At 38.8% G+C, this 17,485-nt stretch overlaps 1 protein-coding gene across 2 annotated transcripts in view; it reads left to right on the top strand.

Annotated features, from left to right (window-relative positions):
- Positions 1 to 17,485, top strand: part of bmp2k (BMP2 inducible kinase) — a 48,614-nt gene that overhangs the window by 27,688 nt on the left and 3,441 nt on the right. The window contains exons 6-15 of one of the 2 annotated variants that reach the window (XM_046035446.1): positions 2,132 to 2,213; positions 4,505 to 4,637; positions 5,405 to 5,508; positions 5,594 to 5,673; positions 5,957 to 6,105; positions 6,496 to 6,680; positions 6,789 to 7,028; positions 8,430 to 8,671; positions 9,545 to 9,714; positions 10,171 to 10,290. In XM_046035446.1, coding sequence (XP_045891402.1) covers positions 2,132 to 2,213; positions 4,505 to 4,637; positions 5,405 to 5,508; positions 5,594 to 5,673; positions 5,957 to 6,105; positions 6,496 to 6,680; positions 6,789 to 7,028; positions 8,430 to 8,671; positions 9,545 to 9,714; positions 10,171 to 10,290 — 1,505 coding nt within the window. The remainder of the gene's footprint in view (positions 1 to 2,131; positions 2,214 to 4,504; positions 4,638 to 5,404; positions 5,509 to 5,593; positions 5,674 to 5,956; positions 6,106 to 6,495; positions 6,681 to 6,788; positions 7,029 to 8,429; positions 8,672 to 9,544; positions 9,715 to 10,170; positions 10,291 to 17,485) is intronic. The other variant, XM_046035447.1, reaches the window with a different exon arrangement.

The following is a 17,485-nucleotide window of genomic DNA, read 5'->3' on the forward strand; positions in this document are numbered from 1 at the left end:
ATTATTTTAATGCAGTTTCTTTCCAAAGCAGACAAATAACCAGAATACACTCAGCGGATCTTTAGATAGCTTTTCTGGTGTTTTTGCCACCTCTGCATGGTCACCTTTCCAACATCATGCAAACATCACACTGTCACACAATATAAAATTACTAAAAACAATGTAACTCTGCACAGCATTTCAGAAGCAGTGGGTATGCAAACAGGAAAACACAAATAGGACTTGTGGTTTCTAATTTAGTTCCTGGAACTGCTTGATCGATGATACCATCAACTGGTAGCTTTATTTGAGGGAAAGCTGCTACTTTTATCTTAACAGGGTAGTCTCCCAGGCCAACAGATCAACCTACTGTAATCAGGTCTGTTTATTTGTGTCAACAAAGCAAATGAGTGAGCTTGCAAGTCATACTGGGAGCAGATCAGAACAGACATACACGCAACTACAAACAATCACATCGTCGTTGATCTGTTGCAGATGATTGTGTATTGGGAGGTTGTAAACGTGTCTGTCCTTTGTAGTCACAACCCCTGCACTTTGGCTTTGTGGTGTCTTGTACAGTGTGTGTGTATACGTTTTCTAATTTTGTACTGTCAAATCACAGCAGTCCGTTCAGAGCAGGCCTGTTAACTTTCCCATATTTATTATTGCTTATCAGTACATGACCGTGTGTAAACTCTTTGTAATCTTACTGTCTTCATGACACTAGTCGTACAGAAATCATCATTCCTCTGAACTGTGGTGACTCTCTGCATTTTCATAACTCAGCTGGGTTTATTTTAAACACAACTAGCTGCTTTGATTATTGTAAGAATGACTGAAAAGAAAACAAACACTATCTGTTACATTGAACTGGGCAGGCAACCTTTGCTGGACTCTAGTGATTTATTATTAACACATGCGTGATCAAAGTGTGCTCGCAGTGGTGAAAGGGGGTGGCGATGGAGCAGCGGATGAGACTCATACCCTTGGTGTGGGATACCGGGGTTCAATTCCCACTATGATATATCCACCATTGTGTCCCTGAGCAAAACACTTAACCCCTACTTGCTCCAGAGGCGTCTGACCTCTGACATGTATAGCAATTGTAAGTCGCTTTGGATAAAAGTGTCAGCTAAATGAATAAATGTAATGTAAATGAAAGAAATACTCAAGTTAAAGTAGCAATACCAAAATCTAAAAGTACTCTATTGCAAAAGTCCTGCTGTAGCAAAACTATGAAGTACCGTAAAACTTCAATTAATAGCCAAGTCCCAAATAGACTCCTTTACTGGCCTGGTGTGGGAACACATTTTGACAAATAAACGCCTGCCTCAATTTAACGCCTGGTCTATAGAAGTTCTTTGGATGTATAAAACCTCTTAAACCCTGTGGGGTCGCCCGCTTTAGCTGCTTCTAAGCTGCTTAGATCGTGAACACAAATATTAATGTTTAAGCGTATGATCAATGTGTCCGTATGGACATAGATCAAATGAATGATGTGTATTTGATATTATTGGATAATTTTTATACTAGTATTATTCTGTTTGAAATTAATAAACTGTTTTGATAGTAGGTTCAGTTATGTGCAAAAGGAATTGTCCTGTCTCAAATATAGGCAAAGTGATTTTAGCAAATAAAAGCCCTGGCTATTATTCACAGTTTTACGGTAGTAGCAAAATATACTTGAAGTATCAGCTCATTGTTAAGCTATCATGCCTAAACAAATGATAATGTTGCTGCATAATTGCCGTTTGTGAAAATAAACAAGTTTTTGCTGCTATATGAATTGGTGATATGTCATTGTTGTGTTCACAACCTGTTTTCTGCTTCCCCTAAGTTGCCAGAAAGAAATCTGTTATTGCAGGTTTAATGATCCATTAACATATAAGAAGCCTTTTAGCTGACTGAGGTGGAGTTTAACTTTTTATATATTCATGTGTAGTTTAATCTATAGAAATGTATAATATTTTATAAATGTTTGCATGTAAAATAATATTACAAGCATCTATAGTTGGCAAAGAATACTATAGAGTAAAATAGAGTAAAAAATAAAATGTGGAGAAGCTCAAGTATGAAGTAGCATTAAATGGTGCTGCTTAGTCACTGAAACATTGACCTGCTATTGACAGCTTCCTCTTGTTGTGTGTCACAGGTACACAACCCTTTCATATCGGGCGCCAGAGATGATTAACTTGTACGCAGGGAAAGCCATCACCACTAAGGCTGATATATGGGTATGGTCCTATTTCTTCTTTGGGGCGTGTGTGTGTGCGTGTGTGTGTGTGTGTGTGTGTGTGTTATGCACCCTGTAGGGCTGGTTTGTCCTCAGCGTTACTCTATCCCAACTGGTTCCTCTTCTCTCTCTCTATGCCTCTCTTCCTTTTTCTCCTCTCTCAGTCTCTCTCTCTCTCCAGGCTCACCCTAGGCTGTTTGCCTCCACCAGCTCTCCACAGCGTTTTTCCCTCATAAAACATTAAGCGACATCATTTACAACAAAGCCAGGACTCCGCCTCATCCTATTCCTGCTGCCTGTCCTCTTCTATTTTCCCTCCATTTGAGACAATTAGGCCCAGTCGAGGACCTCTATATGCTTGTGTGAAATAGGCCCTGGCTGTTATAAAGGTGCGAGATGGAGTTGCTTGGACTTGTGCAGGAATGGTGTAAATTGATGCCTGTTGTTGGGACACTTTGTGCATTTAAATGTGTACACTAGTGCCTATCAATACTGTCAGCCAAAGTTTTTATATTGTCTGCCTGTCAGCCACTGAAACCAGTCTTTTTATATTTGCTTTAATAAACCTGTCACTGTAGATAAATGTGAGAGTGTGCACTATATATGTGTGAACATTAGCAGACGAATAAACAGAAGCGTTAAATACGCTTCTGGTTGTAGAAAGACACCTACTTTGGGACGTACAACAAAAACACACACTTCCTGTGGACTACCCCTTGCATTCTCACTTCCTGTTCTATGTTTAGCCACGTGTTTGAAATTCAGCTGTTTATACATTGTGCCTCACACAAATAACAAAAATGTCATATGCATTTATCCACATGTTTTGGGGTTGTTGGCAGATATTCTGTCTGACTCGGATTAGGAGTCTAGTATCATACTGGATTAGCCTGTTGAGTGGAAAACTGAAGAAAATCTGTCTTTAGATCGAGCGGTTAAAGGAAAACATGCCCTAAACGCTGTTGCTAATTCCAAAGTCTCTTTCATCTCCAACTGGATCATCAACGAAAAGATGCTGGAGCCAAATATAGCGCTTGAATATATGATTTGGGAGCACAGCCCTTTTGCATGTGGATTTGTTTGGACAGAGATAATACAAGGGAAGAAGATTCTGTGCCTGTTTTTTTTTTTTAAAGGCGTCTCTTTATCCTCTGAAATAAGGAACATTAGTTCTTTGCTAAGCAGGTCCAGGGTAGACTGTAGCTGACGTGTTAAGTAGGCTAGTTGTAGAAGTCTATTTTTCATGTGTGTTTCCGGTATCTGTGATGAGCACCACAGATAAAAAGTACAGATTGATTAGTTTTGTGTTACAACATACTGCTAGTCGTGTATGTCTCGACTTCCAAACGATATGCGTCTGTAGCACTGAGCATCAGAAACTGAGTCATGCATACAAAGTTGGCATCAAATGCTTGGGCAGATAACTGTCTTCTTATTTGTTCAGGACTCTGCTGCTCCTATCATCACCAGAACACTCCTGTCCTTCAGCAGCTTCATTGGCTCCCAGTTAAATACTGCATTGATTTTGCTCCTCTCCTTCAAGGCCATTCACAACCATGCTCATCTGTACCTCACTGACTGTCTTCGTATCAACATACCCACCTGTACTCTTTTTCTATTCACCTCACTGCCGGTTTGACCACCATTTGGTTTAGAGCCTTCAGCCGCTCTGCCCCTTGCCTCTGGAACTCCCTTCCAACTGGACATCCGTAACACTGACTCTTTCCATTTTCAAATCTCTCCTAAAAACACATGCTTTTAAACTGGCATATCCAATGTGATCACTGTTCATCTGGTCTTTTGTTTCTGATTATGTAGCCTTACTGATTTTTATGTACTGTAATTTAGTTTTTGTTCATTTTATTGATTTATTGCTGCGCTGTTATTTCATTCTGTCTTGTAAGGTGACCTTGAGTGTTTTGAAAGGCACCTATAAATAAAATGGATTATTATTATTATTATTATTATTCTTTGATCAGATATTTCCTTTGTTTTTTTTGTTTTTTTATAATAATTTAGCTACTTTTATGCTGTATTTTATTAAGGGCGAATTTCCTTTAGAGCTTCCTTGTATTGAGCCAAAATTAATCTGTGATGGATTTGAGGTTTTGCTTTTTTGTTAAAAATAAAAAACTAAGATTTATAGAAAGAGTTTTAAATTCTCAAAGAAAGGTACTGAAAGAAGTTTATGGTGCAATACAATAAACTCAGGTATCAGAATATTTATGCGATTCCTAGCCCTAAAAGTTACAGGTTTTCAGGTATTTATCAGAGTTTCTGTTTTCTCCACAGGCACTTGGATGCTTGTTGTACAAGCTGTGTTTCTTCGCACTTCCATTTGGGGAGAGTCAAGTTGCCATATGTGATGGAACCTTTATCGTTCCGGATAACTCCAAATTCTCCTTCAAGTTGCACTGTTTAATCAGTAAGTTTAAGACTTAACATGGATTAATGATGTGAGAAAGTGTGTTCTAATGATACAGAAGTAATTAATTACTACCAAAGAAACACTTTCTATCACTTTTTAGTGAGTCACTGTTTAAAAAAAGGATAAATAGAAGCTATACTAAACAGTATGGGTCTGTTCTACTCTAGAAGTACTGTACAAGTACTGTGTCTGCCATATTTTCAGTTTATAATGTTATGAAGGACATGTTTGAGGTGGAAAACTTTCTCCACGTGATGGAACTTGACAGAAGGCTTGACTGTGTCATAATATAGTCACTTGCTCACACACAGAATGCAGCACAGACTTTTGAAGATGTGAAGTTTTCCAGAAGGAGCTAGTTTTTGTGTTTTCCATTTTAAATATTTATCATTATCATATCATTGTCATTAGCTAATTGTAATTTACACCCACAGTTAAACATTATGCTGTTACTTTGACAATGTTACCGCTCTGCTGCATTCACTCAGTGATCTGTGTTTTTATATATTTACACAAAACATGTTTAGCCTGTTTGTCTTGGTCTGTTAGTCATGGCAACCTTGTTTGCTTTCAAGTTATTTCACTTCCCTAAATGCATCCTTCAGTGGAGCTTGAGACCAGACAAATAAACTTATCTTACCTTAAATTATTTGATCAACAGCTCTACCAAGTGGCCAAAGAGAGAAGATGCACATTAACTGCAAGTGATCAGCCAGTGGTGTTCTGCACAGCATGCTGTATAAAAGTACCTCTGTCTTTTCCAGGATATATGCTCGAACCAGACCTGGAGAAGAGACCAGATATTTACCAAGTGTCCTCCTTTGCCTTCAAATTAGCTGGAAAAGACTGTCCAGTGCCAAATCTCTTTGTAAGTCACTGGAATTAAGCAGTCGGCGTGGTTTTAGCCTCTGCGGTCACTGCTTATTTACATAATTCTCCTGCCCCTTTTCCAGAACTCCCCCATCCCTACGTCGCTCCCAGAGCCTCTAACGGCTAGTGAGGTCGCTGCAAGGAAAAGTATGACAAAAGCCAGGTACTGCTTACTGATGGGAACAGAGTTTTCTTATTCTAATTTTCTTGTTACATACAAACAAATGTGGTACTAATAGATACGATACAAAATATAGTAATATAAGAAAATTTGCATTTCATTTACATGCTTTAAAGAATCATTTATGTTTGGTGCTGGAGTTCACATGTATCTAGGCAGAACAACACATTAGACATCAGGCTCACAGACAACCACATGCTGAGGGACACGGTGTATTGGTATTGGTCAAGGAAATTCAAAGCCATAACTATCTCCTCTTTTCCAGGATAACGGAGTCTGTGGGGCCGACGGAAACATCAATAGCTCCCAGACAGAGGCCAAAAGCAGCAAACAGTAACGTCTTGCCCCTCGCTAATACTGTCACCCCTGTCAAGATGACCGTGCCTTCAGCACCTGTCAGCAACGGCCAGAAAGGTTTGTTGAGCAGTTGTGAGATTTATATTTTATCAATAGAAGTTAGCATCATCTTGATGGTATGTTCTTATCTCTATACAAAAAAGGGGGGAAAAAACAGAATTCTATATACTATACATGATTGAACATAAATTCAGAAAACTAAAACCTGTTTTTACCAAAACGGTACTGAAGCCCTATAAGCATGTATTGTAGGACACTTGATGCTTAAGTGTTTAAAGATGTGTTAATGTCTGACAAACTAAAGTGAAAACATTGCATTTCTGCAGAGTTCTTTTTGTCTTTTATTTACAGTCCGTGCTTTCTATTATACAGATCGCTTGTGTTTGCTTCTGTGCTCAGTGTGGTGTTCAAAGTAATAAATCAATTAATCCATACCTGTCCACTCAGCTCCCACCCCTGGCTCAGGGCAAACATCCATGCAGCCCCAGCCCAGCAGTCAGCAGCACCGAGTCCTGCAGCAGCTACAGCCTGGTGACCTGCGTTTACAGCAGCTACAACAACATCCCCACCACCACCACCACCACCAACAGCAAGCTGTGCAGCAGCATGCACAGCAACTCCAATACCTCCAAGTACATCCACCACACTGACAAACGCACAACACATAGTAGAAGTCAAAGTCTGGAACTGTCACAAAGAAAAAATGTTAAGAGTTTTAATCCCTTTCCAATCCTCCTCAGTACCAACAGGCTGTACAGCAATCCCTCCAGCAGCAGCAGCAGGCCCAGCTCCAGCAACAGCAGCAGCAGGCCCAGCTCCAGCAACAGCAGCAGCAGGCCCAGCTCCAGCAACAGCAGCAGCAGGCCCAGCTCCAGCAACAGCAGCAGCAGGCCCTGCTCCAGCAGCAGCAGATGATGATGCAGCCGATGTACCAGCAGCAGGTTGCTCAGGCCCAGGCCCAGGCTCAGTATGCAGCCATGGTGAGTTCTGTCAGAGGTCTGAACTTGAATTTGATTTTCTGACATCCATCAAACTGAATTTGCTTTTGTTTGCATTCAAACACGCTTCTACCTCAAAATCATGACAGAATTTCAGAGCAGAAGATTTGATCCAAAAACTGCAATAAATAGTTTGAGTAAATGACAGCAAAACACATGGAGACGCAGCATGAAATAACACGGAGCTGAATATTTCATTTAATGTCAGAATGCCCTAAAATTGCTCTCTCTGTTCCAAACACTGGCAGCCAATCCTCTTCAGTCGAATAGCTTCATGTCTGTGCCAAGCAGCATTGGAAGCAGACGCTCAAACTTCCTACTGACTCTGTCCAAATATTCAGAAAACTAGTATTTACGCAGCTATTGAATGAAACACACAAACACAGGTCCTCCAAATGCGCACTGTTAGGGCGGTGCAATTTTTAGTCTGTTTCCCACCGAACGCGTACCATCTGTTTTATTTCAGAGGCAATCTGGTCTGAGCGAAGCCACGAGGGGATCGAACAGAGGGTGAAATCGAGCAGTTTCCTCTGTGTTGCATGCTGACATATGAAGCAGTTCACACGCAGGGGAAGAGAGCACCTCTTAAAATTACTGTTCTTATTCCCAAGATACCTGCTAAATGTTTTAAAGCAGCGTTTCCTCGTTGATCTCAGACCTTCTCCTTATTGTGATGAGGAAGCTCTGCTGAGTGACTGCAAATGTGTAATATGGTGTAATGACATGAGATCAACTTTATTTCTACAGTACTTTAAAAGCACAACAGTGGTGTGTTTAGACTTGCTTTAGACATATGGTTTAAGACATAAGGTTTTATTGTGGCTGCAGATTTTTGAACATAAGAAAGATTTTGGTTTGTTTGTTAATGTGAATTCTCTAATGGAGAAGGAGCCTCTATAAAGAAGTCATATTCAGATTCACCAGGGGAAAAATGTTGTATCTGGAGGAAAACGGAGAACATTTATCAGCTAAGGAGTCAGACACTTTCTAAAAAGTTGTCAGACCAAACCGCTAAAAGAAGCGTGATTATTGGAGTTCAACTGAATGCTCCAAATGAATGCTAATCTTGCTTTTCTGATGTGTAAATTACTGTTGCATATTATCAGTGGCAAAAAATAATCAATTAATAGAGCTTTAAAATTGTGAGCCTGTGTTTGAGGTGATTGCATCTTGAACTTATTTCATTTGTTCAGTTTGGTTTCCTACGTGCTGTTTGACTTTCATTCCTTCATCCCTCCCCTCCACTGTGTCCCCAGCTTTCCAAATCCAGAACTGGTTTCTAACAACATTTCATCATCTTGTTGCCATCATTGTGCGCCATGAAATCAAAGGTCCGTCCCTCATTCCCTTCCCCCTCTTCTCCCTCTCTTCCTTCCTTAACAGCTGCACCAGTACCAACAGGCTTTTGTCCAGCAGCAGCAGCAACAACAGCAGCAGCAGCAGCAGCAGCAGCATCATCAACATCAGCCTCAGCAGCATCACCCCGCTCAGCAGCCTCTCCCCTATATGTCCTCCCCTCTTGAGTTCCAGATTCCGTTGGGTTCCTATAATGCGACCACGCCCACAGCAGGACCTGGCCAGATGGGGGGACCATCTCCTGTGGATCCCTCATACACTAACCCCAGGTGATACCCCTGAAATTATCCTATACATGTGCTTGTGTTTCTTTTGTAAAAACTCATTCTATATCTCAGTTTGAGTATGTGTTTTTTTTTTTTTTTTTATGTAACCAAATCACAGATAGTTGATTCTTTACCGTAAATGTCACTGTTGCACATTCTGATATATTTTTTTCCTTTTACAAGAATTTAGTTAACTTTGTATGCCTACACAGCCACTATTTTTCCAGAGTAAATTACAATTTTAGTTGTCCCAAATTGTTATTTATCCATTGTGTAATACAGATGGCTGTGGAAAATAGTCTTTGTCAATAAAAGATGACAAAAGCACAGCGATTTTATGGAGTCTGTTATCCACGATTGTAATGGTGATTCCAATATCTCCCACAGACTTTCACGCTTCTGTCTTCTTAACCCCGTCCATAAAGCACTTAACACACTTTCTCTAACACACTTTTTGTCTTAATCCCTTCCATAAAGCGAACTGCTACATACTAAATGCACTTAACTACTACATGCTACAACTATAACATAAAACAAATCAATTCAAAGAGGCCAGTAGGAGCATAAAAAGGACATTTTACATAATGTGCAAAAGTGAGTTAAAAGGCACACTTTGTCACACTGCCTGGTGTGTGTGTGTGTGTGTGTGTGTGTGTGTGTATATACTTACGTTTGTCAGAGTTTTGTGAACTTACATGTGTCAGGCAAACATGCTCAGACTCAGAAACTTTCCACAGAGAGTTCTCTTCAGCTTCTAAATTTTGTTTTTCAGGTATTATCTTACATCCTTACTACTCCATTATTACTGTAACAGAAATGCGTGCCGCAGATTAATCCTACACATAACAGGTTGATGCTGCTGTTTTGTCTCCACAGTAGAAACCCACTGCTTGCTTCAGATGGGATCACGACACCCTCTCAGAGCTGCAACAGTGCAGTCAGTAACCCCCCCGACATGTCGGGCTGGAACCCTTTCGGAGAGGACAACTTCTCCAAGTTGACAGAGGAGGAGCTGATTGACCGGGAGTTTGACATGCTCAGAGCAAGCAAGTGACCCCTTCAATGATTTCATTATAGTGTTTGTTAATTATTTATATCAAAGGTTTTACAGATTTCAATGACAGTTAATGAATTTCTTGACATTGCAACCTTGGGAATTTTCTTTTTACATTTTTGCAACAGAAAAATTTATGAATAACGCATTTACTTCAAAGGTTTTGGCACATGTATCACATGATTGTGTATCACTAGGTTTATTTTACTGCATAACCAGATAAAGAGAAAACATTTCTTAAGATTTTCTGTTAGTATAATTTTAGATTTTGCAGGATCTTGGACAGAGGTCTTCTTTCTCTAAATGCTTTCTATTTTAGTATATTTGCAATTGTCTAAATGGAAAATTCGAGTGACTTTGTGTTTAGTCTGTGCATTTTGTACCTTGCCCAGCTGTCTTAGCTGTAGATGATCTAAGTATCTTCCCTTCTGTGATCTTCTTACTACAGAAAAGCCGGTGGAGAGAACAGCCAGTGTGGAAACAGACCGACTGCAGCCTGCTGCATCCGCTGCCAAGCCCCCCCTACCAGAGGACCTGTTTGGCTCAGTCCCGTTTGTGGCCAACGCAGGCAAGTCTTAGGAGTCTCTACCGTGAGGACCCAACACTGTGGAGCCACGTGCCCCCTCTCTGCCCTCTCCTGCCCACATGTCCAGCTCTTCTCTTCCCACCTGACCTCCAGTCAGGAGCTCCTATGTCACACAGAGACCCCACAGCGGAGCATTAAAAACCAACGAGCGGTCAGATTTTTGTTTGGTTTCTCAATATAAGTCAGCAGATTAGTTGTGTTTTTGTTGTCGGTATAGAATTTAAAGGTGAGTCGAAGCAAAGCAGGTACAGAAGTGGTAAAAGCACTTTCTGAATTCATTGCAATCCGCTGTGGCTTTTAATACTGGGCTTTTAACTGCCCTGCTGTAACAAACCTTTATGCAAGGAAGAAGTGTTGTGTCTTCTCTATTGCCACTGAGTGAAGCAAGGCACTAACTCTGCCAGGGTTTGGGGTTACATTCCCAGTCTACATCAAATGGTTGGAGCAAGGTACTAACCATAGGGGTCTCACTTTGCGGACAAAAAAAAGTATACGCTCATGGAAAGGCGCTTTGCATAAAATTACAATTTTTATTTTTCCATCGGCACTAAAAGCAATATGAATATAACAAGGCTAAAATGAATACATGTTAGTGGGAAGAACGTGACACATGGCTGGTACTAATTAGGGCTGAGTGATGTCAAAAATGCACAATGATGTACACCATAGAACATAGTTATCCCTTACTGGTTTAAAGAATGAATACATAGGCAATCTAATTAAAAACCACGACTTTGAACAGATTTCATGAATGATACACATACGGTTGTTGATTTCATGGCTTTTCCATGCTGTTGAATCGCTATGAGTTTGTAATATTTGAGAATTGAATTTCACAGAACGTATTGGAGCACAATGAGGAGCAAACATTGATCCAGTCCACTTCTCTTAATGAAGTTCGTTTTTAGGTGTGCAGCAGTTCGCAGCTTGTGTCTTAAAGGTGGTGGTTGACTTCGTGTCAGTCAGTTTGCCTCTTTGGTTGTATTGTGCTGTCATTAGATTGTTTGTGCTCAATCCAGTTTTTTGTTTGTTTGTTTTGTTGCTAATTCTGCAATTCTCATCGTGAAGTTGTACACATCCACGTTGTCTGTCGAATATGAATTTTAACATCGCTCAGCCCTGGTACTAAAAAACTCCAATTGGTGGGGGGGAAAGACAACACTTGAACTTCCAAAGTTGTGGCTCTTCGCCGTTTGTTTACATTGGAACTCAACAGACCCTCTTTGGCCATTGAAACTGCAATGCAAAGATTCCTCACAAATTGCAAAATAGTTATTTTTTTTATTGTTGGGACAAAGCCTCAAATGTTATCGTGTGGACTGTGCACTTTACTGTGGAGGCCAATGTCAACTATTCTAATATAGCCTGATGATAGTTCTTATTTGGCTTAACTAACCAGTCAGACTGCATGTGGTTTAACATAAATAACAATGTGAATATCAAAGTGCAGTATTTCTACATATATTACATTGGTGGCAGCAATAAGCTTTTGTGCCTCTGTACTCTTCCTGCTCCTTAAATGTGAATTGGTTACCGTTTTTATAGGCAATTTAGAAATGCTGTTTGTAACCCATAGACTATATTTAATGATAAACAGTGTCAACTCTAAATCACTTAGATATTTTCTAGAGGAGAGTGAGAGTAGTTGTTTTTTTCTACAGTAAATTCATCTCGTGTCCTTAAAACATGCAAGCTTAATGCAAGTCCAGTGGCTACAGTTTAGAGTAGAAAAAGACAAGATAATGATGCAATATAACTCTTTAAGCACTTGAATGTAGGTGTGGAAATATTTTATTGTATTCACTTGTTACTTAATGAATATTCAATTCTATTTGAGTTCAATATGGATCAAAGGAAAAACCAAAAAAAAAAAGAAACCAAACAGATTGAAGGGACTTTTGTACTGAATTTCAAACCCTGAAATGTCACACAAACCCACATTGTTGGGACTCTTTCATTCCTACAGTCTGGCATGACAAAAACACATATTTGATCAGCCTTTTTGCTTCCTGTGTTTGTGCCATCACAGTGTGTCGGTCGGTTATTTAGGTTCCAGGTGATTCTTTGGTTGTTAAATATTCCTTCGTGCAATTTGTGAAAATATCATTAGCGTGAATTAGTGTGGTTTTATTTTCTGCGCTACTGTCTCTGTTTAGGTGCTGGAACTTTTGTTCGACATGGCAACACCAGTGTTTGGTCAGCTGTTGATGTTTGTGTTTTAAATTTGTCAGAGGCAGAGCTGCTGTTACAGGAGTTTCATAATTCAAATTTACACAACGTGCAATTTTTGACTGTTATAGACGAAAGTTGACAATTATGAAAGAAACATGGTGAAATCTTTGGCTGTGAGTCTAAAACGTTGGCCTTGGACCACAATGAGACAAATGTGACTGCTGCTATGACTCGCATTTACACACCAACCAATCTGACAGAATACGATATGAAATTACACAGAATACGCTCGCTGATGTGACATTGTAAGTGCCAAAAAAAACCAGTGCCAGCTCCATGGATATATTCTAAGACATTCCTAATAAATCCATGACTATAGCCACAGTTTGTGTTTTATGTTGCTGCAAGAGAGCAGATGGATGATGCAAACTGATGACTTTTCTCTTACATTTCTTATGTACATTGTAGTGCCATGATTCACTAGACACTCATCGTATAGACTCAGAATTTATATTGTAAATACAGACCGATGGCGATAAATATTTTATCAGACCCATCTAACAGGTGTGACATGCAATGCACCTGCAAGATGGCTGTCTATACATAATGTATAGGGGTCTTTAGACAGAAAAACTCCACTCACAGAGGGTTAACTCAACCAACCATGTGCAGCTCTGCCTCTGAGCAATCTCGCCACATTTTACAAGATTGTCTCATTTTATAATTGACTGAAAAATATTAAAGGTGATAAAACTAAAAAATTTCTACAATTGAGGGTATTTAAAAAAAATAAAAATAAGTACAGTACAATTCAGTAAGTTGCTGTCACTGCACATTTTGAACTTTTGAGCACCAACCTTTTTTTTGTTTTGTTTTTTAATTCTAAGGGTAAGGCTTTATATAGGGGGTGTCATTTGGTTTCCATTTCTAGATACAAAGTGCCTTCGTGTGGCATTTTTATTTAACTGACCAACAATGCAGTCTTTTTTTCCTACAGTGAATAAAAAAGATTTGTGTTTTTGTCTGGGATGACATTAAGCTGATTAAATATTTAGTGGAATTAAGCAGCAGCTTTGTTTTACTGATTTCCCAATTTTTTGTATTAGAGAAAGACACCAAAATCAGCTGGCAGGTGAATGAAAAGTATCGGGCACTGATTAGTAATTCTTGACCCTTTCAGGTAAGCAGCGAGCAGTCACAGAGATCTTATTAGAAAATGTGTCGGCTGGTGAAGTTATTGTCTCCTGAACCAGATGTTAGGAAGCATCATTCTCACATATTGCAGATCTGCTTAATAGGACTTTGAGAACTGACACAACCTGGTACTCTAAACTGTGTTACTTTTCTTTTTTTTTATGTTGAACACAACTGGCTATTGGCACAATCAGTTGTGTAAATGTAAATTATTGTGCTGAAAAGAATGCTTGATTAGGGGGTGCTGCTGATATCTGTGTCTGAATGGTGAACATTTATATTTTTTTTTCTAATAATTTTTTAATCCATACAATCCTAAAGGGCTGTATGTTTGTTAATCCTCACTGTGCTGCTTTTATTCCGCCTTAGAGCAGCAAGTGAGAAAGTCATCCATGCAGACATGAATCATACACATTTTTGTACAAATATATTGACAGGTAAAATATAGTTCTTGTGTTTAACTGAAGGTAAGTTTAAGTAAATGTTGCCTGATGCTTCTGTTCCACTTCATGTTTCCGTTCATATCACTGCCTGCTTTTATTGGGCCTGTGTGGGGAAAATATCTTGCTTCATTTAAGTTTTCTATCATTTGCTTTGTTTTTGTTTTAAAACCTTTTTTATTTAGTAAGACAGCCATACTCAGAAACATCTTGTTCATGTGTATTGGTGGATGGATCTATACTTTGAAAAGGCAAACCATCGAAGCCAAAAAGAAAAGTGAAAGGGATAACCAGAGCCATTAACTGCACTTTATTTTATTTTTTTAAAGTGTGAGGAAACGTGAAATATTATCCCAGGACCTGTGGGATGAGAAAGCAAACATAGACATTGAATATGTTACATATTGTTTACATACAAATCTTTCTGTGCTTTTTCCTCTCTGTCTCTGGGTCTGGTTTCCCCCTTTCTAGTATTTTTGTCAGCTTTACATTCTGCTGAGGCATTAGAAGCCCCAGAACAGATCACTAAAACTTTGGGAACTTTTTCTTTGACGTCATTCTCATTAGAAATGTTTAAATATGGCAGATCTGTTCAGTTTTAGTTATACTCGATATCAACAGCTTCTGGTACCTCTCCTGCAGAAAGAATACAACCTATAGATCAATACGTTGTCTTATACATATCTTGTTTTTCCAACAGATTATGTACAAGGTCCTGTATCATACTGTGAGTGTGAATGTATTTCTTTATAGAATGTTACTGATAAATAAAAGACGTTCAAAATCAAAATTCACTTTGGTTCCTTTTTTATAGCTTCTTTAACCTATTTGAAAGTTTAGAGTCTCTCCACCACTACACCACATGCAAGATGTTCCTGTTATTAATATGGCTGTCTTTGTTTGAGCTCGCTTGTCATCCAGTCAAACTCCCAACAAATTAGACAGATTTAATGTCCAGTAGGCAAGGTGATGGTCAAAACATTAATGCACAATAATGTTGATTGCGTGTGTCCTGGACAAATAGGTGTGTGTGTGAAACGGTAACATAAGCAGCGTACTGTGACGCATGGCCTGCATGTTAATGCCATGATGGTGATAAAACGGGGAAAAATGTTAACTTAATTTTCCTTGTCAGTTTTTCCCCCTCGAAGTATGTTAGAGTTACAAGTTTCATGACCTTATTTGCATGACCTAAATTTCTTCACGTTTATCTGTCCTTCTATCTTTTCTGTTTCCTGATGTTGCCTTCTGTCACTTGTGCAGCTGCTTAATTTGTAACACACGTTCAGTTAAAGATGGCTCATTCAAGCATCAGAATGTCTTTTTGAGACAGTGAAGAAGTCAATTAATTATGTGTGAGTACAACTCAAAATTAAAACGCAAAAATGACCGGCCCTCAAAATATATATTTTTTTTAAAAAAGTTCTAAAGCAAATTACATAAATAATTAACATTCTCAATTTGAAAAAGCAACTTGTCATGCACAGTACATGCAGTAAAGAGTCTGCTTGAAAATAGATCCTCTGATGTAGTTCCTTCTATGATGCACTGTAGTGACACAGATAAGTTGTGCAGTTTACCACAACTTTTATGTAGAAGTATGAATCCTCTGCTGTGATATTTTAATCTGTATGATCTTGGTAGTCACGCCTGAACAAACAGGGATTCCGTTTGTAAGAATCCCAACAATTTAACATATATAGTGTCTTTTATTAAAATTATTTACTGGTCATCTTTTGAATGTTTGACCTTCTCAAAAGCACGATTTCTTCTCTGTGTCAAAATAAAACCAAATAAACCTCATTTTATGAATAAAATCAGAGAAATTGGATCCGTTTCTCGGTTCCAGCGGTAGAAACGGAAGTAAGGTAGGGAGCAGAACAGTTCAGCAGCTTTATGTGTCGAGCATGGATGTGATGAGGAAATGTGTTTTACTGTATTAAGTATGTTTATTTATTTTAATGTTGCAGAATCCCAGTTACAATAACATGTAATTAATGACTCAACCAATGATTATTTTCCTTTTATGATTTATCGTGTAATGTAAAAAATGTCACACAAATTTGAAATAAGTTCCCAGAGATCGCAAAGTGTCACCTTCAGATAGCTTTCTTTATCTGAGCATCCTAGGAATTTGATGAAAAAAGTAGCAAATTAAACGTTTCAAAAGTGGATACAACTGACGTTTAGCATTTCCTGCTTGATTAATGACTTCAATAATTAATTGTCAAAATCTGGTAAGGAGCTTTGTCCTCCCAGTGTTTTGAGGAGTCAACTACATTATCACTTTACTGCGAACCACACTGTTACGTAATACAATTAGCAGTCAATGGTTTTCAGTAACATTTTGTTTCAGTCAGTCTTGTAAATGTTAGCCTCTCTGCGGCTTCATCAAATCAATCTATGCTGACTGGTAGTTGATGCATGAGGGAAGAGACTTCTCTAAGCTCCTGCCCGCTGTTAGACTTTTCTAACAGATTTTATCTTCCATCAGACAAGAGAACAATCACATGCATATTTTCACCACTTATTTGTATCTCTAGGAGATCAGACGCAGCGTGTAATCCTTCAGCTTTTTCCCCCAAAGGAACATCGACTAAACAAATCTGTGTCAGTCTGTCGTCTTCTCTCATGATTAAAGATGTTTCTATTGTGAGACCGTGTGAGATTGTCTCACTACGAGAGGTGAACATGATTACAATTTATAATCTGGGACCAGTTGGGTCAAGTGAACAGATGCAGAGCACCTTGTGTTTCCCACATTAATATGTTTTATCCCAGAGACTTTACTTGCTGCATTGTTTCATTTGTCAATAACAAAGCTTTTGGCTAATCTGTCATCACGTCCTGCCAGTTTGGATGGTTGGAGACGTGGAGAGGTTTCCATTTTCGTGTTCACAGCAGGGCGTCCTTCTCTGCTTTCTAAAGTACAGCTTTCACTAATAGGGAACAATAAATTGGCTCATTGTGTATAGCACAATTTGTTTTCAATATAATTGGAGACTATCCACTTGCTAATTAGGCTAATTTCTAAGTTGCCATTATGCACATCTCTTGGAAATAAATTCACACAGTGCACACATTTTTCAGCAAATATGCCAAATATGCGTAGGAATTTATATAAATGCAGTTGTAATTGTAGAACAAAGCTTTATATTTTAAGTATAAAGGAGGTGACTGACAGCTTAAATCTTTTCACCAAGAGATTTAAATTTAAAAGCAACTTTGTGAATCTTGAAAAGCTGTGCATCTCATTTCATCTTCCTCTAAGCCTGCTCTTCTTATTGCAGGGTCAGAGTAGAGAAGTCAGAGCAGCTTTCAGACCATATTGAGTTTTGTGATTTCTCCTTCGCTGCTCCTTCTGCTTCAAT

Source organism: Micropterus dolomieu, linkage group LG21, assembly GCF_021292245.1.
Source record: "Micropterus dolomieu isolate WLL.071019.BEF.003 ecotype Adirondacks linkage group LG21, ASM2129224v1, whole genome shotgun sequence".
NCBI classification, from domain to species: Eukaryota; Metazoa; Chordata; class Actinopteri; order Centrarchiformes; family Centrarchidae; genus Micropterus; species Micropterus dolomieu.